Source organism: Calypte anna, chromosome 3, assembly GCF_003957555.1.
Source record: "Calypte anna isolate BGI_N300 chromosome 3, bCalAnn1_v1.p, whole genome shotgun sequence".
Classification (NCBI taxonomy): Eukaryota; Metazoa; Chordata; class Aves; order Apodiformes; family Trochilidae; genus Calypte; species Calypte anna.
Window position 1 is genome coordinate 63,416,146 of NC_044246.1, and position 27,538 is coordinate 63,443,683.

Sequence of the window (27,538 nt, forward strand, 5' to 3'; positions counted from 1 at the left end):
TGCTCACTTTCTTCAGAATCTTACAAGAATTACCAGTGAATTCAGGTAACTGACAGGATCTTGGTTATAATTAGTAGCAGTTTTCCTTCTGATGCAAGGGAAATGGCTAATAGCATTTTTCTTGAGGCAGAGTTATGCTGTCCTCCAGAGAGGTACAATAAAAAATACATTTTCTAGCAAAAAGCCTCTACTACTTGCTTAGGACAGATGGGAGAGAAAGGGATTCTGAAGTGATGGAGTTAGAGGGTAACAAAACAACAAAATGTTGCGATGCGTGGGTTGTTGCAGATCAGCTATTTTTGTTATTACTGACATGCATCTGTTATATTGGGAGCTCAAATAAGTCACCAGTGGCAAAATAAAAATATCTGCACAGATGTGGATGAAGTTTCTATTTCTCTGTCTATACAAGCTGTGAAAAATCTGAGGAAATTATCAGAGTGCAATACATGTGGAGCCCTGAAACTCAAGGGATGAATCAAACGACTGCATTTATTTAGGCTATCCACGGGGTCTAATCACAGAGCACTGGTTTTCAATGGTCCTTCTGTTCCATTTCAAAGGAATTGGGAAATGAAAATAAGCATTAGTGGGTCTTTCAAAAAGACCTAAGAAGCAAAATACCCAAGAGGAGTTTAAGATCCTCTGACTCTCAGGGAAAGTGGGCTTCTGGTTTGAGGTTAGCTCCCCTGATGGACATCACAGAAATAAAGTGTCTGAAGGGACAGCTTGGGCTGCTGAGTCCAATTCTTTACAACTCTACAACCCCATAATATTTGAGAAGGCTCATCTTGAGAAACCCTTCCCAATCTATATTTTCCCAGGTAGCTTTATAGGCCAGCAGGTCCTTCTAGGAATCTGGTCTTTCTCTCCAGGTTCAGACACCAACACTACAAAGAAGAATGAAGTGCAGAAAAGGGACAAAAGCTGAATTATGAACTTCCATTTCACAAGCCTGGAGGCCTTAAAAGAGCAAAGACAATGGGGCTGGGAGATGGTCTAGGGGGATGACCAGTCAACCCCGATAAATGGCATTTACCAACCTGAATTAAACAGAACTTCTGGCCATACTTTGGATGGCTTCCAAGACTGGCAAGTTCGGGTTTTTCAAGTGTAATGGGCCAGTCAGACTGAGCTTTGGGATGGCCTGAGAGATTCATCCTAATAGTTAACATGTCAGTCCCCTGGTGTCTTACAACATTTTAATGCCATTTTTTTCTGCAATTTCCTTTTATTTTTCTAAATTTAAAAAGTACTTCCTGAAATGGAGAATTATAAAATAATAAATAATTAAAGCAAATAAGTACATCAATAAACATCAATGAAAGCCAGAAAACACTAAATAATTATGCATGCGGCTTGAGTTGTCTTCACATCCATAAAAAGGCTGTAGTCTATTTAAGATCAGTGACTTAAGTTTTTTCACCTAAAGTTTATTTTTCTTTATATTTCTTTATATTTTTCTTTATATTTCTGAGCTATAGCTTTTCTAATACAAAAGCTCTGCTTTGCTGTCCCTACTTGCCAGAATTCCTTCCTTTGATTGAACTAACTGTTTAGTAAGCGCAAAGTCTCTGAGGACTGAAGCGCAGCAGGGATTTGTCACCTCAAATGTAAAAGTTGGAGCCAGACAGAAGTCTGACTGCTTTTCTTACAAGAAAGGCATGATCTGAGTTGAAACAGAGACTTGAGAAAAGAATCCTGCACATCCAGGCTTGCTTTTCCTGCTGGTGCCAGGAGGATTTGGCCTCTGGGATGGTACTGCTTGTCAGCTCTGGTGATGGAACCAGTGCAGGGTGAAGGTTGTTTAGGGGTCTGGCAGAAGTAGAGAGCAGGGAAGGTCGTTATGCTTTTATCTTTGGAAAGCATTGGAACAGCCAATTACAGAGACAGCAAAGGGAATTTCAACATCTAGTATTTCATTGTACTACAAAGGAGTATTTGAAAAGAAAATGAGTAGTTAAGAAGGAGGTGTTATTTTAAGTGTACGCCCATTTGCTGATAAGGCCAAAATCAGAACAGTTCATAGACAAATCACAATTTTGAATCATCCTGATAAAGGTGCATCACCTTACTTAGCAATAAATAAATAAATCAGTGAAGCAAAAGACTTGTTCCAACTCAGTTCTACTAGCTGAAATCGGGAACCTTGGTTCATCAGATATTCAGCACATTCACTGTGCAACAGTTTGTGTATCTACTTGCTCTGCACAGTTTCTTTATCCTGCATTGTTTCTATTTATTGTCATAACTAAAAAATTCATATTATTTAAAAGCAGAATGAAAATCTTTTACAGTTATGTAAAGTTATATACTGTTACGGTCCTGCAAGGACGAGGGAGGTGGACTTGATGATCCTCATGGGTCCCTTCCAACTGAAGATATTCTGTGATTCTGTGATCTTTCTGCCTTTCCTGGCTGACCCTGCTTGAAGGATTTGTCTGCTTCATGTTTGCCTAGGGCTGTCCCTGATCAGGTGGCACAGCACCACTGGCACACTGGATGCTGTGTCACTGAGGATACAGAACCCCTGCTTAATTTTAATTGGCACTCACCAGTGCCAACCAGTTTAATTACCCAATGTACCCATGAGAACTGAGGCTGTTGTGGAGCAACAATCTCAAGCACCCAGACCCAAGGAAGACAAGCTCAAGGGAACAGGCCTGAAGAAGCAGTGTTAGTTTCTCATGTACTTCCTTTCATAGAGCAGAATATGAGGTTTGACATGACAGTAACTATCAGGGCAGGGACCTTGTTTGGACAGAGCTTTGTCAGGAACTACATTACAGGCTATGAAGGAGTTGACAAGTGGCGTTTTTTGCAAGGAGAAACTCCAGACTAAGTGATGTTTTTGGCAAAACTATTGGATTTCCAGAAGCACTGGATATTATTAGTCCATCTGTTGAGGGCTTTGAGGCATTTGTTGTTTTATCTTTTGGTTTATATGCAAAAATTTCCCCGCATCTGAATTAGTTTGTTCAGTGGAAAACTTATCAAGTTCTGAAGAGCTCTGTGCAATTTAGCAAAAAGCTAGAAGGATGTGAAATATACAGAGAATTGCAGGTTACAAGTAATATTTAACATTTATTTATAAAGGGAAAAGAGATCATGTAGCAGATTCCCACTATCATATTGGCTAAATAGCTATGCAAATATCTTCTAATTCCTACGTAATACTCATGTTTTGTGGAAGATCTCCCAGGGTGTTAATCCCCTGGGGTAATATTCATTCACATGAAATGAAATACACAGAAGAGTGGGAATTGTAGGAAGATTTTAGTGGCAAAAAATGTAGAAATGAGCAAGTTATGTAGGTCAGCACAAATGAGGATAGATAAAATTTTTATATCACCATTTCACAAGTGCTGAGCATGAAAGGGGAAAAAAATCAGAAATATTATAGAGCATTTAAAAATTATTGGAGGTAATTGCTATGGGGTTTTGTTTTTCAAACAAAGCAAATATTCATACATCCTAATGTCAATGAGTGATATCCTCAATTCTCACTGGAAAAAAAAAACCCAACAAACAGCAAAATTCTTACTGTCCTTAATGAAGCTGGGATTTCATCCAGGTGGCCAACTGCAGAAGGCTCAAAGAAAGGAAAATAATAAACAATACATTTTATGAACTGGTGTTTTTCCTGAAAGCTTTTTTTTTTTTTTTTTTTTTTAATAGACGAGACCCTTATTTTCATTACAAAGGCTAATGCCAAGACTGCCTCAGTTCAAGAAGAAAAAATTATTTTATCCTCTTGAGATGCTATGAATATTTCTAATGGGGAAAAGGGTAGCTTAAATGAGAGGTGAATCACAGAATCAGAGAATGGCTGAGGCTGGAAGGTACCTCTGGTGATCATTTAATCCAATCCCTCTGTTCGAGCAGTGCCACCTACAGCAGGTTTATCGCATTTTCTTTTAGGTGGTAAGATAAAGGAAATAGTTTTTATTTTGACTGTTGATAAAAACATTATTAAAAAAAATCATTATTAAAAAAACCAAAGCTAGTTACAAGAGTTCTAGCAACTATTTCCACAGCTAGGAACAATCCCAAGAGAACAAAACTGGTGAACAGATGAAAATGTGAAGACAGAGGCAAAGGGTGCTGGACATGTATTACACAGCTCTCTGAAATAATTGCCTGTGTGTTACCACCAGCTACTATATGATGATGTGCTGCCTTTCTTGATCCCAGATCATCCTTGCAGACACAAGGAGAAGCACAGAATCACCATTCAAGCAGTCCAGGCACTGAAACTCCTTTAAGTCAGCTGGGATATGTGGTACAGGGCTCAGCCCCTCCTTCATGCTGGACTGGTTCCCTCTGACATCCTTGGTTTTGGCAGTGTCCCCATCATTACCTTTGCACCACAACTTTTTTGTTTAGAATCAGATTTGTACCATGATTTCACGCTGCTAATGTCTTTAAATTTTTGTACTTTCTTCCTTTTTTTTCTTTTTTTTTTTTTTTTTCCTTCCACCCTTTTGATGTCCTCTAGTTTATTTGTCAGGGTGGAATTTTCTAAATCCACAGGGGAAGGCCATCACACAGTGCAGACTGCCATGTTGTTCCTAGCCACCTAAAAGTGGGGTCAGGTTTTGGCCAGTGCTGAATATGCCTTAAAATCACACCCATGCTGGATATATATATGCAATGAACACATGATTAAATTTTTTAAAATTATTTTTATTTAGAGGTTGAATGTTCCTGACAGCTTGAAATAAAAATATTTGTTCAAAAGAGACCCAGCATTTGCAAAACATGTTGTCTTTCTGTTTCAGTTCTTTGTCCTTCACAAACCTCTTTCATGCTCATAATCTGCCATTTTGTAATTTGTGATCTGATTTAATTTGGCCATTTCTATGTATTGATTTTGAAGCATATGCTATGACAATATTAAAATGGAAAATTTATCTAGTCCAATGGAAAACATAATGAAACTGCTGACATTCATAAAACATTCTTGTATTGTTTTTCTGGATTCGAATTACAGAATGTAAGGCAAAACCAAGGATGGAGCAGTTATTTTATTTAGTATCAACAGTGTTCAAAATGTTTTTCATATTAACTTTCTTTCTAAAGTTTAATCAGGTGCTCATAAGTTATGCTAGACAAGATCTTACCTCCCTGTCACATTAAGCAGACAGTGAAGGCAAAGATTAAATGGAAAACACATCTTTGTATTAATTATGGATGGGTAGTATTTCTCAGGACCTGAGGGAAATGTACAGAATTGCTCAGATACTGGAAGCTTGGAGCGTATTGCTTTAAATCACTAAATGTGGGCAATTTACATGCCTAACATGCTACATGTTGGCATGAAAATATTTGTTAGAAGCTGGGGAATGAAACAAGAAGAATAATGAAGAAAAATGACAGAACACATACCCTCCAGAGAACAAAATAAACAATGTAAGTGTTTGGTAAATAAATCCCTGCAGAACTCTAAGGAATGACTTACTGATTAATTGAATCAATCCATCAACCTTTTATGATGGCATCAATTTGCAGTCCCTTCGATCCTGTTCTTCTTCCACAGCCACTGCTTTAGATACCTTTAAAATGTAGACTACAATATAATACATCTCTATGGAGCTTTAAAGCTCATCTAGTTCCACCCCCCCCGCCATGGAGTTTCATATGCCCCATCTGTGGAAGTGTTCAAGGCCAGGGTGGATGGGGCTTCTAGCAACATGGTCTAGTGGAAAGTGTTCCTACCCATGACAGCAAGGTTGGAACTAGATGGTATCGAATGTCTCCTCCAACCCAAACCATTCTACAATTATATATTCTCTGCAGGATTGGGAAGACATTAACAAAGGTCACTCTCAGATGGTTTCTGAGAGATAAAGGAAGAGCAAATTTAAAAAGACCTTTCTTTTGAACATGTGGAGAAATGCATAACAAATGCACGGATGATGTTGCATAAAAATCCACATCTGGTACAACCTTTTTCTTTCTATCTCATTCAGCTATGCAAAGGTCACAACTCCAACTGGCTGCAATTGTCCCTCTTGGTGAAGGTCTGAATAGAAGGACTTGTCAGGACTCTAGACCAAACAGAGATGCTTTTTCCAGCCCATGGCTAGGGATGAAGCATATTAGTGACTGTAGGAATCTTTCACCAACTCATTCTGTGTTGTGTCACTTCTATATATGAATGAATAACTGCAGTCTAAAAAACAGGTTTTTTATGCATGGTAATTACATTTAACACTTCACATAGTTTGTAGTGGACTGCTTAGCATAACAACTGTATAAATCTTTCTCCAAGAAGGAGTGGACACAGTGCTGTCTGCAGTACTTCTATGCATCAGTTCTTCACCTTTGGTGTCTGTTGCCAATCCACATGCACTGAGCAGAAACCAGATTCAGATTAACTATGAAACAAACTGAAAACGTCTATCAATGTAATCCCAGCTATAGTGAAGAGACTCATCAGGAGCAAGACAGAAAGCAATTGATACAGTCTATTTATGGGACTTCCCCTCTGTGAGAAAAACACTCATCCACTGGGTTACTGCAATGTAAAGGGAAACAGAGGGCTGGAAGTAAATATATTACAAACGAAGAATTCATGCTATATGGAGTTTTGCTCAGCCTGCTGTCCGTGAGCTCAAATGGAAGGTGAGAGTGCAAGTGATCAGAACCTTCAGACACTGAGATAATAGCCACTTCTATTTGGAGACATCCAGGGATCAATACATACTGCAGTAGCCTTTGTCCAAATGCTGTATGGCAGCTGAGTATTGCAACCAGTACTTAAATTAAACAAGTGGAGCACAAACCACTTCTCCTTACCTGACTGAAAAGTATCACTTGAACTATAATTAAGGCACAAAAAATCCCAATGCCATAAATAATGAACTCTCCTTCTAAGGACTAGTTTTAGGAGAGTATAACCAAGTATCTCGAAATGTGTACTGTTCTGCATTGCCTTTGTTCAATGACCTCAGGCAAGCTGTCAACGTATGTGAGCTCTATAAAGATGTTGCTAAGAAAAGATTTCATCGTTTCAGTGCAGGGACAATTGGCAGCATAAAAAAGAATATTAATGCAGTGGAAATATCCACGTTACATAGTTCCCTCTTAACAAGGATTACTTTTGCAATACTCAACACTGTCGGAAACTCTAAACCTATCATCAGCTTAAAATTCCTGATGAGTAGGCAAAAAACCCCCCACCATTTCTAAGTGACAAGTTTATTGCAGTCTGCCTTGTAGAAGAAACCTTTTAGTGTCAGTGATAATGAAAATACCTGCTACATATGACAGAGTTAAAATGGTGTCGTGACCTGGCAATTTCTATTCAGTGCTGTCACATCCATGCACTGTACAGATCAGGGTGGTCATCATGTAAATGTAATAGAATTCTTTATCCTGCATTGTTGCTCACTTGAGAACAGTAATTCTAAGTTTCTGGCAAGTTGTGAATAGCAGCAGGGGGCCATGAATAGCTTGGAAACCTATATTTTTTCCATTTATTTTTTTTTAAATGCAAATTACACTAGTAAGTCAAAAAAATCACTTCTGTTAAAAATACATTCAGAATTAACAAATGCCAAAAAGAAAATAAAAGAAAAAAGACACATTTGGATTGTATCTCTTGCCTTCTGAATATTTAAGTTTATAACAAAAGCCCAGCCTAGAAAAATAACATTCTTTACTGGATTTTGAGGATACAGCTGTACAAATCAAAAATGTCACCCAGATATTCTCACATTACTGTGCTCTAAACTGCTTCCAGAAGAGATCTGTCTACTAATAATTTAGTTTAGAAGTCAACAGTCCTAATTTCTTTTCAATGGTGGTGCTCTAACTGCAACTTAAGCAAGGTTACGAATACCAGCTTCCTCTAAGTATGTATGTACATATATATATATGTATGCTGTGTGTATGTGACTGTTTATCTACTCTATATGTAATATATTAATATGCGTACATATTGTAATCCATACTAGTTAGATGTGCTTCCTATTTCCTAAGCACTTTACAAACGTTAACAAGTCAGACCTCACAAAAAGCCTGCGAGGCACATTTTATTCCCGTTTTATAGGTGGGAAGACTAAGACACAGAGAAATTAAGGCCAAAATTTTCTAAATTGAAGTAGGCCTAAAAACTACATGTAGACACTTCATTAAATTTCTATCTTCTAAAACTGCTAACTATCGGTAGCCATCGTTGAGTGGGAAACCACTGAAGGGTATGAAAAATTATCTTCTGAAAATTGGATCACTGCTTAGGTGCCTAAACCAGCTTCTTTTCTCATTAAAAAATGGTTTTATAGAAATATGACTTTGATTAACTGTAATCCAGGGAAAGCTAAAATACCCTGTTAAGACATTTTCATTCCAGTTAAATCTATACATTGTGTTTAATACTATTCAGCTGCTATATTTAGCACTACATAAAAGTAGAAACTTTGGACATTTCTCAAGTTATGGGAAATTTCAACCTGGCATTTGAAGGCTGCATGATATTCCAGAGAGTGAAAAGCAGCTCTGTCCATAATCAACACAGAAGTTCAGGTATACAAACCTGAAAACTTAAATTTGAGATCCAAATCAGCTAGGAATGCTTTAGGGGATCAGGCCCTGGGGACATGCCTAATTCACCCTAATTTACACAGGAAATCCCTACCTAGCAGGATCTAGGGCTGGAGGCCTTGGCCCCATGCATCACATGCTTCCTGGATTATGCAGTCCCTGCCAATAGTTGTTCCTGTGTATTTTATACACATAGACATACACACACACTTACATATATATATATATAAATATCTCAGTCAGCAAATGTACGTTTAGTTCCTGAAGGTGTCCCATATCTTGTTTTCTCTGGCGAATGCCTGTTCCTCTGTCATTGTCCAGAGTACTTGCTTGTGACACTGTACATCCATGCAGACACAGCAAAGGGCACTGGTTTGTACAGGGATGGATGAGTGGTGTGAGTGCACAAGCCTTGGGAGCTCGGGAGCCTTGTGGGTGCAAGGGTTTGGCCAGCAAAGGAAAGGAAGATGCTCAGGAGCAATGTGAGCCTTTCCAAGAACTGACCTTCCCTCTTTCCCTCAGAAGCTGCATGATCACCTCAGGTATGCAAGGTGTGAGCATTTGCTTATGTAAAGTCTGAGCAAAGAAACAATGACAATCCAAGTTTCTGAAAAGCCTGAGCAAATTATTGTTTTTTTCCTAATGAAAGCCACTAAGTGCTTGAAAATACAGATCAGATTAGAAAAAAACATATGTTCCTAGGAGTTCAGAGTATTTTGTATACACAATGACCTACTAGCAAAATTCCCAAGGCATCTTGTTGCCAACTACGTAACAGCACAGGGTTTTTTTCAGCCACAATAATACAGGAAGATAAAATACACATTCTAACACTCAATAGATCCCCCAAATATACCACAAAAAGGTCTTCAATATTTCTTCAACTCAACTAGTCCCTCCCTGCCCTCCCCAGCTGAAACAAAAAAATAAAATATATGGATCCCTTATGGTGCAATTAGAAAAAAAAGCTCACTTACAGAGAATTTTCAGTTGAAATTAGATACAAAAGAGTAAACGTAGCTAGTACATATCCAGTTGGCCTTTCTTGATAGAAATCTGCAGATGTCTCTTTAGTTAGTAAAAGACAGAGATAACTATAAAAGCACCTACAAGTGCGATAAATATAAACACTGGGATTAAGGAGCACTGTTTCTGCTGCGTATTTCCAGTAGCTTCAATGATTAGTTTATGTTATCCCTTTCCCCACCCCGACCCCCAAAAGGTCTTTTTTTTTTTTTTTTTTTTTTTTTTAACCATTATAAACTGTTTGTTTCTTGACCACTGTGTGTGGAGCCTCAAAAGTAAAGCACTTCTCAGACAGCTGGCAGTTTTCTACTTGATCGCTCTGGAGCTGTGGAGCAACAGAGCCTTATTCCCTGACATGAAAACAAAACAAAAACAAACAGAAGGAAACCACTGACTAAGAAATCGTTCAGAATTAACAGCAGCATGTTGAGCCTAAAGGACTTTACTTCAGAAAGCTTGCACGGAGTTTCTCTGATGTGCAATGCAGTTGGGTTAAGGCAAGTATGAACTGTACAGCCTTCAGGGCAAACAATGTGCTGGCTATTGACTTCTGCTGCAAGGTTATCCTGGTATTTTTAGTGTTGTGTTGACTAAGGAGACAAAACGCAGCCAGGAGTGTGGAGGGGGCTCCGAAAGCACCAAATGGGCTGGGTTCATGTCTTAATCCAGATGGGCCCTTCTGGCAGTGGCCGGGGCAGGGAAGAGTCAGAAGATGGCACCAATGCCTCTGCTCTGACCCTCGGGTGCTGGGAAGCAGGAGATCCAAGGCGAGGGTCCGAGGCATCTCTCTTAGTACCTGTTAGAAAGAGGGACTGAAGATGTCCATTGTTTTTTTCTCACTGTTCACACAGGTTTTATACTTTCTTTTTTAGCACAAAAACTGGACTTTTTTTCTCTCTTTGAAGATCCAGGAGGCCATCCTGAAACAGTTTCTTTCACAGGTCCTCCGGACCATTGTTGTGTAGTCCCCATGTTTATTTTGACCTGGAAGAAAGATGGAAAATGAACAATAGTTATAATTTACCATGCAGGTATCTGATCACTGCCCTGATGCTCTAGTGCCCTTTTGCAAGCAAGTGTAAGCCACCAGCAAGTAACAGTTCAGCTACACATGGGATGAAGATAACAGAAAGTTGAACTGTTTACTCAGATTATTGCTTGCCTCTCTCTGGAACATTGTCAGAGAAGTCATCATAAGTGTTCTAAAACATTCTAGGCAGGAGTGATTTTTAATTATTGTCCTAACTGTATAGCCATGGGTCAAGTCGAAGATGATCTGACCTAAAATAATCCATCAGAGATGTAGCTATCTTTGTAAAAGCAAGAAATGACACAGTATGAGGACAGAAGAGCTGAATTACAGCTACTAGCGAAAGGCACCTGAGGCTCACTCACAAAGCAGAGTGTGCTTCTGAGTACCACAGCCCTGCAAACCTGAATGGTGGCATCCCAAACCCATGTTTTGTAACTCCAGATTTCAGTCTAAAACAGACAAGACATTTTTAGTTGCTAGGCAAGGCTTAGCTGGTAGGTTTTTCAAATGAAATATTGCTCATAATGTCTTTATGGACAACATTTCATGCAGATTTGTACTGCATGAACCTGCTGAGTGTCACGGTGGTTATATTCTTTGTGTATGTGTCTTGCTTGTGTTTCATTTTGTCTTGGGTTAGTGCAGTGGTGTTTTGGAAGTTGAGGGGTGGCCACAGGGAGCTGTAAGGAGTGGTTGGGAGCTCCCCTGGTTCCAATCCCTTTGCCATCTCTGCCTAAGGCTGAGCAGATATGGGAAGCTGGATGCGACTGAGTAGTACATTCAAGAAAAGGTGAAACAGAATTGCAAAAAATCAAAAAAAAAAAAAAAAAAAAAAGGATCTGCAGAGCAGAGTCTGAAGTGAGACAGCAATGCCAGAACAAAGACACCAAGGTCAGTGAAGAAGGAGGGGGAAAGGTGCCCGAGTGGAGATTTCCCCGCAGCCCATGGTGAGATGGCAGCTGTGCCCCTGCAGCCCATGGAGCAGCACGGCAGAGCCGTCCCTGAAGAAGCACTGTAGAGCAGTCCTTGAAGGACCACGATGCTGTAAATGTGGATTTGTAGCCCCTGAAGTGTCACAGATGGGCAGACATGAAGCAGCAGCCTGTGCAGGATCATGGAGAGGGTCAGATGTGAATCTGCAGCCGTGTAGGACCCCGTGCCAGAAAGAGGAGGTGACTGCTCCCGCAGCACCGGTGACTCTGTGCAGCCCAGGCGGGAGCAGTCTGTGCCTGAGGGACTGCACCTGTGGGAGGGACTCATGTCCCAGGGGTTCCTGAAGGACTCTCCCGTGAGGGGAACCCCGCGTTGGAGCGGGGGAAGGATGTGAGGAGCCCTCCCCCTGAGGAGGAAGGAGCGGCAGAAACACCGTGTGGGGAACTGACCCTGAATCCCCCTGGCCCTCCCTGTGCCCTGAGGGGGAGGCGGCAGTGAAGGGATCCGGTCCCAAGAGGAATGAAGGGGTGTGTGGGGGGGAAGGTATAGAGATCTGACCATGTTTTCTCTTTCTTCCTGTAGATTAGTTATTTATCCCCAAGATGAACCTGTCTGGTTTTTGCCTGTTACTGTAATCAGGGAATGCAAACCTCCCTGTCTGTATTAATGAATCTTTAGGTATATTTCTCCTCCTTGTCCCACAGTGAGGGGGCCAAGGGGGAGGTGAGCAAGCAGAGGCCTGGATGGTACCAGCTGGGCCAGAACTGTGACACATTTATATTTCATTTATACTTCAAGTGCATAGTAAAGTAGGTACCTTCCATATGTTCAATTAGCTAGGCAGATACTTAAGGGTCTCGGACTAGGAGACCATGACTGGCATAATACACATGTAAATGCAGCAGAGAGAAAAATAGGACCAAGAATAAGGACAATGCATTAACCTCTCCACCACTTCGCTGTCCCTGAGTTATTGAGTTAAAATGCTTCTAACAGTTGGTGAAATGTAGGATTCCATTAGCCAGAAACTATTGTGTCTTCTAGTGAAAGGCAGTGCCTACAAAAAGTCCTGTGTAGCAATATACACAACTGGCCGAATATACATAGATACACACATAGAAAGGAGTCTGTGTGCATACAGGTGTGCATGCTGCCTCTATGCATATATATATATACATTTATACAAATATATATATATATATAAAAAGTATGTGTAAATATATATTCAATTCAATATTTCTTAGACTTCACAGAATGCAAGTAAACTTCACTTCAGGGCTGAACTGCTTTTTGAGCAATTTCTCCAGTGCATTAGGCATCAGCATTAGACATGTGTGCTTTTTCTTTGCTTCACTTATTTTTTTGAGCAAACAAGTCTACTGTGGAAAAATATAAAGAAGAATCTCTGTCTCCTCCTTTGTTCTTCCTGTTTTTAGAGCAGTGATCATGCAGTGAAATCTTGTTCCACAACCATAACTGTGTTTTTTCATGTGCAGCAGAATCAATGCCATGGAGTATTTAATCACCTTCCTCTGTCACCTCCCAAGAGCTGAATTTTCTTTTGACAATTGATTTCCACCATCTTATTGTGTTCTTATCCCATGGTCTGGAAATGAGCACTGGCATTGCTCACACAGAATGCCAGGAAGCTGTTTTGGAGGACATCATATGTTGTCACACAGCAAGGAGGTGCATGAGCACCAGTTCTGTCCCATTCTGTTTAAAAAGTGCATTCATTTTGAAGAGACTGTCTAGGCTTCTTGGCTTGTACAGCACAAAGCACATTATTGGCACTTAAATAACAAAAAAAGCAATTTATAACAGGTAGATAAATGTCATGATAAGAAGTGTCCCCCCAAACACCCATGATTTCTTTAGAAACTAATTTTAAATTGATTGGGCTTTGTCTTTTAAAAATAAACAGATATAATGTGAAAGAGAGATCAAAAGGAGAGTTGAGGTTGGAATTAAAAGCATAAAATATAGAGAAAAGATACAAAATGAGCCTGAATCTAATAATTCAAAACTCTGTAGGGAAACTAGCCAAAAACAGTCAGCTCGGTACACCAGCTACAGATAACACTTCCTTTTCAAAAATCAAGATTCTTCATTTGTCAAGTATTCTGTTTATTTATGCAGTTTTGCACAACCAGTGAAGTTCCATATAAATGTAATGTGTGTGTGTTTAAGATGACTTCAAATGTTCTTATAGATATAGCTTGATTGATATCACAAATAAAAAGTAGTAAATTTTCAGTTAAAGAAGTCCTGACAAAATAAAAATGTCAACATGGGGAGCCTGAATAAATCAGTATAATTATTTAACTGCACATGTAAGTTTGTGGAGGTTCAGTACAACTTCCAAATTAATAAAATGAAGTGCTAGGGTTAGCACACAGGAGGAAACTGGTTACAAAACAGTGTGTCTTAACAGTTAGCAATTACTAAACCCAGCATTGCTTCAGGATAATAATTAAACTGTGCATGTATAAGACAGTTAACATTGATTTAAATCATTTGGATGTAAATCTGTCTGGCTTGAACTGAAATAGAAGTTCATGTTGATGGAATTTGGTTATCACAATCTATTAATCATGTCAGCCAGAAGTATGTGGATGATGACTGAAAGTTACCACACAATTCTAAAGTCTTTAGGATTTGTATTATTTCTGTATATGAGTCAATTTCATAAAGAAATGAGGCTTTCTCTGTACTTATTGGTGAAATACATGTTGAAATCTGCATTTTTTTCAGAATCTGCACTGTCATTAGAAGATGACAGTGTTTTGGTAAACTCTTCAAAGATGAGGTTGTATGTGCTCCTCCACTTTTGTGTCAAGCCTAGCATGCCTATATGTTCTACTACACCAGATAACAAAAAGAGGTGCTATTGTGCCTTTAAAAATACTTAGTGACCAGATGATTTAAAGGAAACTATCTCCTATTTCTTTCATAAACCCATATCTAATGGCAACTAGCTACCTTTATATTTTCTTGATCTGCTGCAGGAATTAGATAGCACGATGATCATTGTATCCTCCACTGCCTGTGGATTCAGAGACATTTTGTAGAAGCTGATAAAGTTGTGGAAATAGTTATATGAATACAGCTATATGGAGATGTATGGGCATAGCTGTATCCTGGATGGACATGATTATACCTTAGTGGTGAGAGTATGGCAGTGGATTACATAAGGCTGAAGGTCTGTCCTATCCTATCCTATCCTATCCTATCCTATCCTATCCTATCCTATCCTATCCTATCCTTTGCCCTTCTGTGATAAGTGGTTCTTATCTTCATTTGTCACCTAAAGATGCTGAACATGGTGAAGTATATGTGGCACTGGCCAGAGAATAATGTAAACTACTATAATTATTTTTTCCTAGAATACTATGGAGGTTAACACTGGTGTTCTTTGGTGAACAGGATCACTAGGGAACCAAACCCTTCCTCCCAACAAATAAAGCTTTGAAACATTGAGTATGGCCTGCTGTTGTCTATCATATCAGTGTGTTTTGATTTCCAGTACTTAATATTGCTGTAAATAGTGCTACAAGCAGATCAAATCACAGCTTGATTAATTTGACATTCAAATTTGTTACTATGCTACCTGATGGTCTGCCTACACTTACAGAGCAACTGCAGTGTGAATACATATGCAAGAGTTCCTGGTGTGCCTCAGCTGTAAATAATAGAAAGGTACTACTAAATGCTGTAAAAGCCTCTTAAGGATAGAGTGTGGCAATTCTAGAGAACCTTGTCAAATTTTATACAGTCAGAGGGAAATGTGAAGTGTCTTTCTTTGACTGCTGCTGAGACATGGCAACACTTTTGTGGTTTGATTGGACATAATGTCAGCTCACATACTGATTTCTGTCTCTCAGTCAAGATAGCAAAATCACCTACACTCCAGTGAGAATGCAGGATTTAAGTAAGGCAGGATACAGTTTACATGGATTAATCATATATGACTTTGTCTCAGCTACAAGTCTAAAAATGGTGTGTTCTGGTTTTCCACAGGTCCAGTTTTCTTTTCTGTCTATATAAAGGTGCTCAGTAAATGCAGTCTGCTGTTCTGGAAGAAACACTGAAAGCATAAAGAAAATGGGATAATATCTCAGCTAGAGGCCTCCATATGTTGATGACAAGGTATAGTATACTGAGAAAGAAATAGGATTAGAATTGTTTTAAGTACCTATGAGCCACATGTGCTAGGAAGGAAAAAACATTGTCTTAATGCACAGCACTATGCTACCATTGTGGGTGAAAAATCTTTACTTGAGCACAGACAGATGGGAAGATGAAGTTAAGATGGTGTTGGAGATATGCACTATTGTAATTTGAGCTTATTAAAAAGCTCCTAACAAAACTCCCAAAGGGCCCAATGCTAAGAACTACCACAGAATTTACTGTACTACTGATGAAGAAGTAAATGCCAGTTACATGCAAAAATCCACTAATCTATTAGCAGACTTGCTTCCACAAATCAGAAGAAATAAAATTGCATTCAGTGGTGAATAGACGTGTATATTGGGATGGATATTGTTTGCCTGTATTCATTTCTTTCCCCCGAAAGAAATGTTCAGAAGAGAAACAAAGGGAAAAGGTAAATGTTGCCCCTTAGTGAGTCATTTGGTTCTGCAGTTTTATTATGTAGGCCAGTGATGGTAAATTCAAATATTTCAAAAGGCTGAAGCAGGGAGGTGAGATTTCTCTGGGCAGTCAGGACCATTCAGAGTTGCAAGAAATATTTGGAGATGATTATTTCTGGACTGGGTGGTCCAGATGGTAACATTATTATTTCATGGTTGGGTGTTGGGTCTGGTATGAATGTACTCCAGTTCTGTGTATGTGGTAAGATTTGATTACCTATTTAATCCCCAAATATATGAGGCAGTGAGTGGAGTTACTATTCTACCTAAGCACTGGTTAGAATGCTGTCTTTTATTCAAACTGGTTTCACAAACCATATGTTGTTACATTTGGGTTGGGTTTGTTTTTTTGTTTTTTGTTTTTTGTTTTTTGTTTTTTGTTTTTTGTTTTTCTTTCAATGTGGAGACTGGAAATGAGGTACAGAGGTGCCTCAGTGAACAGAGGTGATAAATACATCAAATAAATTTGCAAGCTGCTGATCTTCTGGTAACATTTAATAAAAAAAGGTAGTTTTCCAACCAAGTTTTGTCAGATTTGACTATTTTTTTATTAAACTGAATTTTCATTGCCTTTGAGTGGAAACTGCTTGAGTGAGAATGGGGGAAAATCAGATGGAAGTGAGGTGTTATTTAAAAAACAGTGACACATGTATCTGCCTTAAGAAATCAATATAATTCAGCAGAAGAACAATGTTCGTGGTTACGTGTAGCATGAATGCAGTCTCTCAAAAAAGGCTTCTGGTATTCTGAATTTTTAAATCAAGCCATCTTTCAGCATCATGATCCTTTAATGTCAGCCTGCCACTCTGCAAAATGTCTCAGAAGTTAAGTACTTACATATACATGGGCTGTAGCTGTAAATGTGATGTCTTCTGTGGACCTTGATAGCCGTAAGAGTCAAATCCACCTATGAAATCAACTGGAAGGGGAAAATTGCTTTCATTAGCAACATCTTTTTAGTAGTGGTAGGCATATCATTCAAGAACAACCCAGCACACAAATTATTTTTTATGGCCCCCCTAATAATCTGTAAAAATTAGACCAGCTAATTGTGGAGATGCAGAAAAGAGGGTAAAAAAAGTAGAGAAAGGCAAAAACCCTTTTTTAATTCTGAAAATCAAATTAATTTTTAAATCACAGAAAGAAAACACATTATTTATAACAGCCATTGGTCTACCAGAAATAGCCACACATCCTTTTTTTAAAAGTAGACTACCTCAAGGAAGTACAAAGCAACATTCTATTCAGATACAAATGCTGAAAACCATTTATTTATAGGCATGAGTGTGTTGCTTCTGACTGTGATTACTGTGTCTGGCTCGCTGTCATACTGTCACACTTCAGTGATGTAGGGGAGAGAGCACACTGATCTGACTCTGTCTGAGAGACAGAAGTTTCTCTGATTCCCTGCTTGACATTTGGGTTGAAATGCAGGAACAGAGAGTTGGAACAATTTATCTGAACTTCAGAGATGAGGCTTCATGGATCTAAGGAAACCACTATCTCTCAAGGCGCTGGAGGCCTTCAGGAATGTTGTAGGGTGTGAGTTATGTATTCATTCATGCCATTGCCAGTTCCAAATAGTCTTTCTCATGTTTATTTTAAACAATTTCCAGAATAACTGCATCTCATCTGAGCCTGAGACCCCTGTTTCTGTGAAATACCACTTTCTTGACACAGGTAAAAGAGCACCCTTTGCTTCCTTTGCACCAGGAGACCCAACTGTTGGATTTGGGGTTTATTTGTGGGCACCTTTCATCCCTGCATTATTGTGTCTGACACAGCAGAGTGAATCTAACTTTATTTTGATAGTAAAGGGCCAAAATGTTGAGTTATGGAAACACATTCTTCATTTTTTCACAGGTCTGGGCACTGCTACTGAAAGACTATCTCTAGGGTACATAAAAAGCAAAAATAAATTAAAAAATGTTCTTTGTTAAAGAATAGCTTTTTGTGGATCTAAAATGCAGTAATATTCACATAAAAATCACAAAAAGAAATTTACAGCCCTTGATTTGAGAACATTCATAGTGATTGGAGTCACCTGCTGCAGAACAGCAGGAACAAGCAAGAACAGCACCTGCTGATTCTCTGATCTCCAGCAGCCTTACACATACTGCAATCCCAGAATTATGTTTCACTAAATTAATTCTGGACATCTCTAATGAAGGAGGTTCCACAGTCTCTCTATATTGCCTTTCCCTCTGTCCAACTTCCTAATATCTCATTTAAATATTATTTCCTACAAATTAACTGCTTTTCTAGGTTTTGGTCCTTTCTTCTTATGGATATTAAGACAAATGAACCACTTTTTTCTTTCATAGCTACTTCTTAGCATTTTCAAAAAGTATTTTCATGCTATCCATCTTTTACCAGATTTAGGTGTACCTAGTTCTTACAAATTATTCTTATGACCCATATTTTCCAAGACTCTAAATTTCCAGGCTCAAAGGTCCTTTTCTGTCTGCTGATGAGTTTTTTTTGCAGTGGGGTGCACAAATCAGGATTAACTAGAACAACTGGCATGTAGGTCTTCTGTAGATTAATTGGAATAACATAGTGGGTTTCTTCCTTCTTTTTTTCAATAGCTGAACACTGAATACAAACACTGAATAACCAGAATTTTATTTTTATGTTTTGACACAAGCTGTAGTCTAGCCAAGTAGTCCATATTTTATCTGAAGACACTTGATTGATTTTTCCTCACAGGAGTTCTTTTGCACTTGTCCATATTAAATTTCATCTTCTTAATTTGAAACCCCTTCCCAAGATCACCATGATTTTTAATCCTATCTTCACAAGTGCTGATACCCTTCCCACTCTGGTTTCATCTGAAATTTTTACAAATGTTCTCTCCTCTATCATCTCCTCTTACTGTTAACAAAAATGATGAAGGGAATTATTTCCCAAGCAAAGGACCCAGTGGGATCCCATCTGAAATGTCATCCCAGCTGGTTGATAACTAAATGTCAAATAGAATTTTAAACAACTGTGCACACAACCTATGATGACAGCTTCTGGAGAGTGTTTTCCTGGCCTGCTTACAAATATTTCATAGGGTCAATACCTTGCTAAAATCAAGATAGATGCCATTTGTTGCTTCCAACATATGCACTGTCTATAATGATCAGAATAACCTCATTACAGTGTCATTAGTCTTTTGAAGCATACTAAGTTTATAGGCTCAGAATGAAGAATTCAATGTAGAAATATTTTTAACTGAAGTGCTAGTTCGGAAGGAACTAAAAGTCCTCTTATTCAGCCACAAAGAATGCAGCAAAATGAGCAGATGTATCTTTGCTGTAGCTATGGTTTATTGTTCTTTTACCCAGTCTTCCTCTTATTTTGCACTCTTGATCTCTGACAACACAAGTCAGAAAATACCTGTCTTGGACTGAGTGACTCACTGGTGTCAACCCATGTCATTTCATGGATGTTTCTTATATGTATTTGCCTGGCTTTGCTTTTCTTCTGTACTTCCCAAGACCATTCAACCAACCAGTAAATTATTATTAGAGGACTGCAGGCACAGACACTCTGTTTTGCAGTCATGGGGCAAAAGGTCCTTAAGGTGATTTTAGGGTTGCTTTCAGAAAGCTAAATCAATGTGTTAAGAGAAAGATTTGAGTAAATTGAGTTTGTGTGGGCTTGAGAGAAAGATGCACACTGAGTATCTCTGCAAGCACTGTGTCTTTGCCTTGCTGCACAGGGTAAACACTGCGTGAACAAGCCAGACAGTCAAGTGACAACAAGGCAAGCTTGTTTCTGTGTTGGAGTTCCCAAATGATGATAGGGGGAAGAGTAATACTGTGACCTTGTTGTAGGCATACAATGGCTTCTTAAGCACAAGAACAAACTTTGCAAGGCAGGTAAAGCTAAGTAAAAGGAAGTGAACTGGAGGATTTCAAAAGGATTTCAGTAATTTCTCTGTAGCAAGTTTTCTTGATGGTGGCAGTTTTTCAGCTCTGCAATGCCTGTGGTGTCCAAACTGTGCTAAAAGCTCCCTGCAGACCCTGAGCTATTTTCTTAAAGCGTGCAAAAGTCTGCCCTTTCTGTGGGCATTTTATCCTGGCTGTGCCTGAAAGGTCACTAAAAGTATCCAAAGACGATACATTCCTGGCAGTGGTAACAGAAGTTGAATGAAAAAAGGCTCATTAGCCCAATTGCTACAGGGGCTCCTATCCTTCACCTCATCCATCAAACAGGTTTTTGACCATGCTATTTTAGGTCCATCTTAGAATCATAGAATAATATGGGTTTGAAGGGACCTCTAGAGGTCATCTAGTCCAAAGACTCGATTAGCATAGATGTACAAATGGGAGAAGGGACTCCAGAAAAGTAGGAGTAAGAAAAAATAAGCTGATGATTTCAACAGATAGACACAGAGGAAAGAACATCTTCCTATAGAAAGCAAAAGAAAAGATACTGAATAGAAACCAGAAGACAAGACACTGTTCTCATAGAAAATTTTCCCTGTGAGATATAAATACAGAAGCATAATAAATCAGGCTCGTAGCTAATATATATATTTACAGCTTCAGTAACTTAACTGAAGCAATGATAATTTACGTTAGATTAGGATCTGGCCCAAAGAGTTATTTTGTCCTGTAAAAATTCTGCTTGCCCAATTCAGCTTCTCTCTGTGATATTTACCCATGGCTAATGAAGCATCAATTCCAGTTCAACATGGCTAAAACTAGAACTTTTAGCTGCTTCTCCCTAGCCTTCCTCACTACCTCTCATAAGGAATGATGGCACTCATATCCTCAGATTTGCCTGCTACTTGAGGATATGTTAGATGTTGATTATGGTTTGGATCATGTTGGATTTAATTTCCAAAGATTATTTTTGCATATTGAAGAATACTTTTCAGTCTGTTGACACAGCTGTAACATTTACCTAGGGCTCTCGGTATCAGCCACCAGAATTGTTCCTCTCCTTTGAACTCAACGTGTGTGTAGTTGAAACAAAAGCTGCAAAACTCATCTGTTTGGCTAGGTTACTCCTCTCTGCATCCTGCTACTGATTTCATCTTCTATCTTGCATCAAGTAGAAGTTAAATCTTTTAAATATTTTAAAGCCTTTTCTACAGATTCCACATCAGTCTCCCTTCCTTACAGTTCTAAAAGCTAAAACCTGCCTCCATGCTACCAGTTTGACCTGTATTCTTGCAAAATTTCTGAACACTTTCTCTCTTTTTGAGAATATCTTCGCAACCAGTTTTCTCAATCTTCCAGGGCTGTTTGTGTTTTGCTTAGACTTGGGAAGGGGTGGTGTTTATGTTTGGTTTTGTGCTTTGGAGATGTTGTTTGGTTTTGGCTTTGGGGGGGGCTTATGTGTATCTTGTTTGGCTTGGGGAGCGGTTGTTTCTTGTTTGGCTTAGTGGGGTTGGAGTTTGTTGGCCTGGGGGGATGTCTGTTTTTGCCTTCATTGGGGCTTTATTTTTATTTTATTTTTATTCCTGAGAGGAGGGTGGGTTGTGCTTGGTTAAGGCTTTGAGGTCTTCGTGGGTTTCTTTTTTGGAGTTAGCGTGTCACTTCACAATTGCGCTTCCTCGTGGTCCGTTTCCATCCCGAAAAGCTGCAGGGTGGTTCTGAGATGGGCAGATTGTGGGCGGGTTTCAACCAGTACCGAAGTGGGCGTGGCCATCACCACCGGCGGGAGATATAAACCAGGTGTGAACAGACCCTGGGGCAGATGCTGGAGAGAGGACCTGGGGCTGGTGAGTCTGAACTGGGTTATTGTGTTGGGGGGTGCCTGGGGGCTTTGTGATTGTTTTTGACTTCGGGGGAGGCTTGTGTTTATTTTTGGCTTTGAGATTTGTGTGGTTGTAGTGAAATGAGGCAACCAGGTGCCACTAGTAGTGGGCATGAGCTTGTGTTAAGCCCACCTGTGCCTGATTAGGGCAGGCCCCCACTGCGCATGAGCAGGATTAGGGGGCCAATAAAAGGTAAGGCTCAAACTCTCAAGCTCAGCTCACGCTGGAACTCACAGCCTCGGCATGCTTGGCTTTAACAGCTTCTTTCAGCACTGCACTACCTTCATTGCTCCACTAGAGCTCATCGCTGTCAGGGTGAGGCTTCTGAGTCTTGAACCCACGGCCTTAGCATTGCTCGGGTTTGTCTGTGCTAGCCGGCTGCGCCACTCAAACCTCACCCTTGGGTTTGCTGTATAAGTTAGCAATGCCAAGGCCGCGGGTTTGAGACTCAGAAGCCTCACCCTGACGGCGATGAGCTCCAGTGGAGCAATGAAAGTAGTGCGGTGCTGAAAGAAGCAGTTAAAGCCAAGCATGCCAAGGTTGTGAGTTCCAGTGTGAGCTGAGCTTGAGAGTTTGAGCCTCACCTTTTATTGGCCCCCTAATCCTGCTCATGCGCGGTTAGGGCCAGCCTTAATCAGGCACAGGTGGGCTTGACACAAACTCATGCCCACTGCCTGGCAATTAGTGACACCTGGTTGCCTCATTTCACTACATGTGGTTTGTTTGTTTTTTTCTTGTTATTTTCTATTTCCTTCACTGAGGGGGGTGGTTGTGTTTTGTTCTGTTTTCTTGAGGGTTGGAGGTTACTTGTTTGTTGTTTTTTTTTCCTGTGGGAGGCAAGTTGTGTTTGGGTTTCTGCTGGGGGGTTTGTGTGTGACTTTGTTGCTGGAACGGGGCCTCTGTGAGTTTGTTGGTGGCTGGGTTTTGGTGTTGTCTTTGGGAGAGCTGTGGGTGTGCGTGGTGGTGTGGTGGTGTTGTATGTTTATTTGCTAGGGGGGGTGTTGTGTGGTGTTTCCGGGTGTTTTGTGTGGGTTTTTATCAGGGGTTGGGTGTAAGTTTTTAGAAGGTGGGATTTTGTGTGTACCGTGGTGGGAATCTGTTTTTCCGGGGATCCTGTTGCTGGTCCATTTTGGTTCTTTTGCAGACCTATGGGCTTTTGGTCACTGTTTTGGGGTCTGTTTTTTGGGGGGCCTGTAGTCGTAATTTATCAGGTTGTGTCTTTGGGGTCTGGTCTGCAGTTGTTGTTTGTTTGAGGGTCTGTCTTTTTGTGGGCCTGTTATAGTTTCAGAGCCTGTCGTTTTGGGGCTTGCTGTTTCAGGGATCTTTGGTTGTTATTTGGGGGTCTTTTTGTTGGAGATCTATTGCTTTCCTTTGAGGACCTGTGGTTGTTTAAAATAACGCTAAGAACTTAAAATTACCTGTGACAAACATGTTTAAATTTAAAAAGCACTGATGTCCAGGGAAGCATGGGTACCTCAGCACATGGATGCACCTTGCTCATGTATGTCATGACTGACCATACTTCTTGTGTCATGTAGCAGAAAGACCATGTGGTGCATATGTAATGTATTTTACATGTGAGGCCTTAAACTTGGAACTCTGGCTCAGAGGCAAAAGACTTGGCTGCCTGGGCTGAGGCATCAGAGGTGATGAAGCTTCAGTGCCACAGCATGACACTACATTGCCTGTGTTAGGTGGGAGAGAGATGGCAAACAAACTACAAGTAATAACATCACTGGATGCACTGATGGGGCAGAAGTGAGTATTTGAGGCAAGAGTGAGCTGTGCAACAAAATGCTGTTACCTAAAAACTGTCCCAAGTCAGAAAAAAGATAGTAAAATTAGACTTGGTTTTTAAAACTTTGGAAATTATATTTGGGGAAAAAAATATAGAAGGCCTTATGGGGACACTCTTGCCCCTGAAGCTTTGCCAGTATCCTCCTACCTGCCTTTCTGTTTGACTCTTCCCAACATTTAAGTGCTCCTGCATTTTCATGATGTGATCACGGCCTGGCTGCTGCTCCACAATATAGCACACAGGAGGACGTTTGCTTGAATACAACCTCAATAAGGTTTCTTTACAAGGATAATCAAACATTATTGGTCTTTGTACTGAGTGTACAGCTATCTAGACTTGTAAAATGGCACAGAATCAAGCTCCATCAAAGCAGGGGGAAGGAGGGCATTTGTCAATAGGTGAGGCTGTGTCTTTCTTGACCGTATAGGAGGTTCCAGAAATGGCAGAATGATTTTAACACTTGGTCTTGTTTTTATGTGATGACCTATATTTCTGCCAAATGGCCAGTAGGTGCCTGTGAATGTCCTTAGCTCACCCAGTTGCAAGACAAAACTAAACCCTCAGATTTTTAAGCTGTAACCTCATGGCATTTCTGAGCCCTACCAGAACCGCAGGTGCATCAAAGGGAGAAACATCTATCCAAATTTTGGTGGAGTTTTTCAGCTCAGATTCTGCCCCACTGCCACTACTTCCATGCTGTTTTCTTTTATGATAGTAAAAATCAGTATCTTTTTTTCTCTTCTCAGGGGTTTTTCCCTCTCATCATGTTTCTTGTTCGTTAAGGGCTTGCAGCAGCATCTTCTGTCTCTGCTGCTGATCTTCTGGCTAATTCTTTATTCAGCTCTTCTGAGGTAAGATGTAGGACTCGGGAAATTTGATGAAGCACCACTTGGGGTCACCACCCTTACAGAGGTTCTAACGTAGATCTTGGCCTGATGCTCCCACAAGTTATGACCAAGCATGGCTGCAGATACTGCATTCAAGGTGAGTTCAGCTTATGGTCATACCCAGCAGAAAACACCAGGATGATGCTGGAAGTCCAAAAATTAGAGAAGCTGAAATGCATCTCAGAATCCCATTTGGAGAAGTGGTCTGGCCAACAGCAGAGCCTGCAAGCAGGAGGCAACAGGGACTATGCCTGCAATACCTCAGCAAGGCAGGGACATGTAGCAGGTGGAACTGTGTTGGGGATGTGGAAACCAAAGTCTTGACTGAGCAGAAAGAAGCCAGGGTGAAAGCAGCCAGGAAAAAACAAACGGGGCCTGGATCTTGGGAGATACAAATGAGGCTTTCACAGCTGAAGGCAGAAACGGGGACCAGGGAGAGGGCAGGCAAGAACAAGAGCTGGAGGCCAGGAGCAAATGGCTGGAGCATGCCTGCAGAAATAAGAAATACTGGCCTGAGATGGTCAGTGCTTCTTCTTCTATCTGATAAATACAGCATCTGACCCATACAGCTTATAGACCTGTAAATAGGGTTGCAGTCAGGTAGGCTGCTGCTCGAGTCCTTCAAGGCTTGTCCAGTGCTCAGTAAAGAGTCTGTAAAAGAACTCAACTCAACTAGGGTAAAATTATTAATATTGCATATAAATAAGTCAGAAGAATGAATATTTTATTTTTTAAACTGAGCAGAGATGGACTACTAGTTAATAGCCATTTGCTTTCAAATTTTCCCAGTTGAGTACTGAGCAAGAAATATAGCCCTGAAATAGTTTTTGACTGACAAACCATCCTAAGCATCAAAACAAATGTGAAGTAGACTGAATTATCATAGAAGCTGTCTAATTTGTAAGAAAAAAAATATTCTAGCCAGATCATTGCTAGGGGCAAGCAATAAAGAGGAAGAAAGAAAATAGGATGAAAAAGAAAATGCCTGGGGCAATGCCCGTCAAGTGTGACCACCATGCTAATAAATTAGAATAAGAATCATTAATAGGTGCAACAAAGTGGAGAATTATAGCCCAAATCTATGAAAGTTAACAATCCAATGCTAATGAAGACCTATCTAGATATTTAAAAGGAAAAAGTCAGGAAAGCTTTAACTGAAGGCGTGCTGGTAGAAATAATTAACTGCAAAGCTATGTCCCAGGCATGTAGGAAACTGCGAGGAGCTCACGTGGGCTGTCTCAGCAGGGAAGACACCTCTGGGTAGGTGTCCTTTTCAGGGCCACTGGGAATGGTTAATGAGTCAGGTCTGCCCACCGCAGTACATCACTGCTTCTCTCAGATGTTGCTCTCCTTCAGTCCAGACTGAACTTGGGTGTCTAGGACCTGCTCTGTGACACCTCCTTGTTTTGGCTGCAGAACCCTTGCAGAAGCAGCCAGCTGCCCTCAGAAGCTGAGAAAGGGGTGGGGAAGGGAGCCTGCAGCTTCTCACAGTGACTTCTGTCTGCTCCTTTGCCTGTGCTCAGTGGGGCCATGCTGCCCTCCCCTCTGTCAGGGTGAAGGAGAAGGTTCTCCCTGTACAGTCCTGGAGGACCAGTCTCCAAAACTGGCCCTCTGCATTCAGCACAAAGTAGCAATGAATGACTTGCATGAAAATTAACTCTTTCCCCAGCATGAAACCAATACATGATGGTCCATTTTCCATGCAAATTTCAGCTTGTGGAGAGTCTCAGATTTTGCTTTTTTTTTTTTCCTCCCTGATTTTGAATAAGTTTTCTTTATTTTTGTGTCAAATGTTACCAGCTGCAACAATAATCTGAGCATCTTTTCAAGTCATCTGTGATTTTTGTCAGAACTGTCATGAGTTACTACCATATTTCTGCTACTGGTTTGACATGAAGATGTGGCATTTTTTCATGATAAGGTCGTCTTTGTATTCCTTTTCTGAAACAATCTGTGACAAGTAATATTTTCAAAATACATTGGTATGAAGGGTATCGTTCTTAATAAGAGATACTAAGACTTCATTCCCTTTGCACATGTGTAGATATTTTCCAGTACTTCTGCAACTTGTCTATCTTGAAAGGAAGAAAGAGGTAGTGAATAGTTGAAAATAATGATGTGAGGTAAGTGTATCCTGCAAGCTGTTAAAATGCATTGATTTTTTTAAAGCAGTATCCTGTTGTGATTAGCTGCTGGAATGGAAATGTTACTTCCTTCAAGCTCTACATTTCGTTATTTAGACATTTTTTAAACTTGAGGCTGACAGTCCCCACAAGAGGTGGTGATAGATGCAAGGGGAGTGGCAGAGAAGACAGTGAGGGAGAAGAGAAATTATTGCAGATGAAGCCAGCGACACCACCATTTTCTCCTGTGTGATTCTATTTATACATTTCTCATACCACAGCTCTGTCTCCTAGGGATTCTTTGAACATCAACTTCATTAGTTACGAAGTCAGCAATCCATAACCAATTTTCTTTTCATGTCAAACTTGTTCATGTATAAACCCAGCTCTTTTGTTGGAAACGTTTGCAATTAATCGCACAAACAAAGAAAATGCAAATCGTACAGTCCACCCTAAGCAACCCTTCTGACTCAAGGCCCTGACCACCATCTATTATACACTAAAATGAATTGAAATTCCCACTTAGAGTCTAACCTAATTTTCTAGCGATAATAGGCATGGATTCCCAGAAGGATTATATACATCTAGATAGTAACATCCTAATTTCCTTTCCTGGTAAATGTTTTAAATAAGATTTTAGCACCAAAGGAAATTAACCTTTAAATTAATTGTAATTATGAAATGCCATCACTGATTTTTGTCTTCAGACTAATTACTTGCTATTATTTAAATAAACTGCACCTCCTCTGAGCTTTAAGTTGGTTTCTGTCTTAGCAGTGCA

General features: G+C 40.0%; 1 protein-coding gene and 1 long non-coding RNA gene across 2 annotated transcripts in view; both read right to left on the reverse strand.

Annotated features, from left to right (window-relative positions):
- Positions 1 to 2,013: 2,013 nt before the first annotated feature.
- LOC115598109 lies at positions 2,014 to 7,568 on the reverse strand. Its single transcript, XR_003987389.1, has 3 exons — positions 7,557 to 7,568; positions 4,258 to 4,259; positions 2,014 to 2,120 (listed from the first exon to the last, which is right to left on the reverse strand). It is a non-coding gene; the product is annotated as an uncharacterized LOC115598109 (long non-coding RNA).
- Positions 7,569 to 10,449: 2,881 nt separating this feature from the next.
- The window catches only part of NKAIN2 (sodium/potassium transporting ATPase interacting 2), a 531,076-nt gene continuing 513,987 nt past the window's right edge, over positions 10,450 to 27,538 (reverse strand). The window contains exons 6-7 of the mRNA XM_030447427.1: positions 17,029 to 17,110; positions 10,450 to 10,557 (exon numbers count right to left, since the gene is read on the reverse strand). Of these exons, the coding sequence (XP_030303287.1) occupies positions 10,548 to 10,557; positions 17,029 to 17,110 (92 nt within the window). The 3' untranslated portion in view covers positions 10,450 to 10,547. The remainder of the gene's footprint in view (positions 10,558 to 17,028; positions 17,111 to 27,538) is intronic.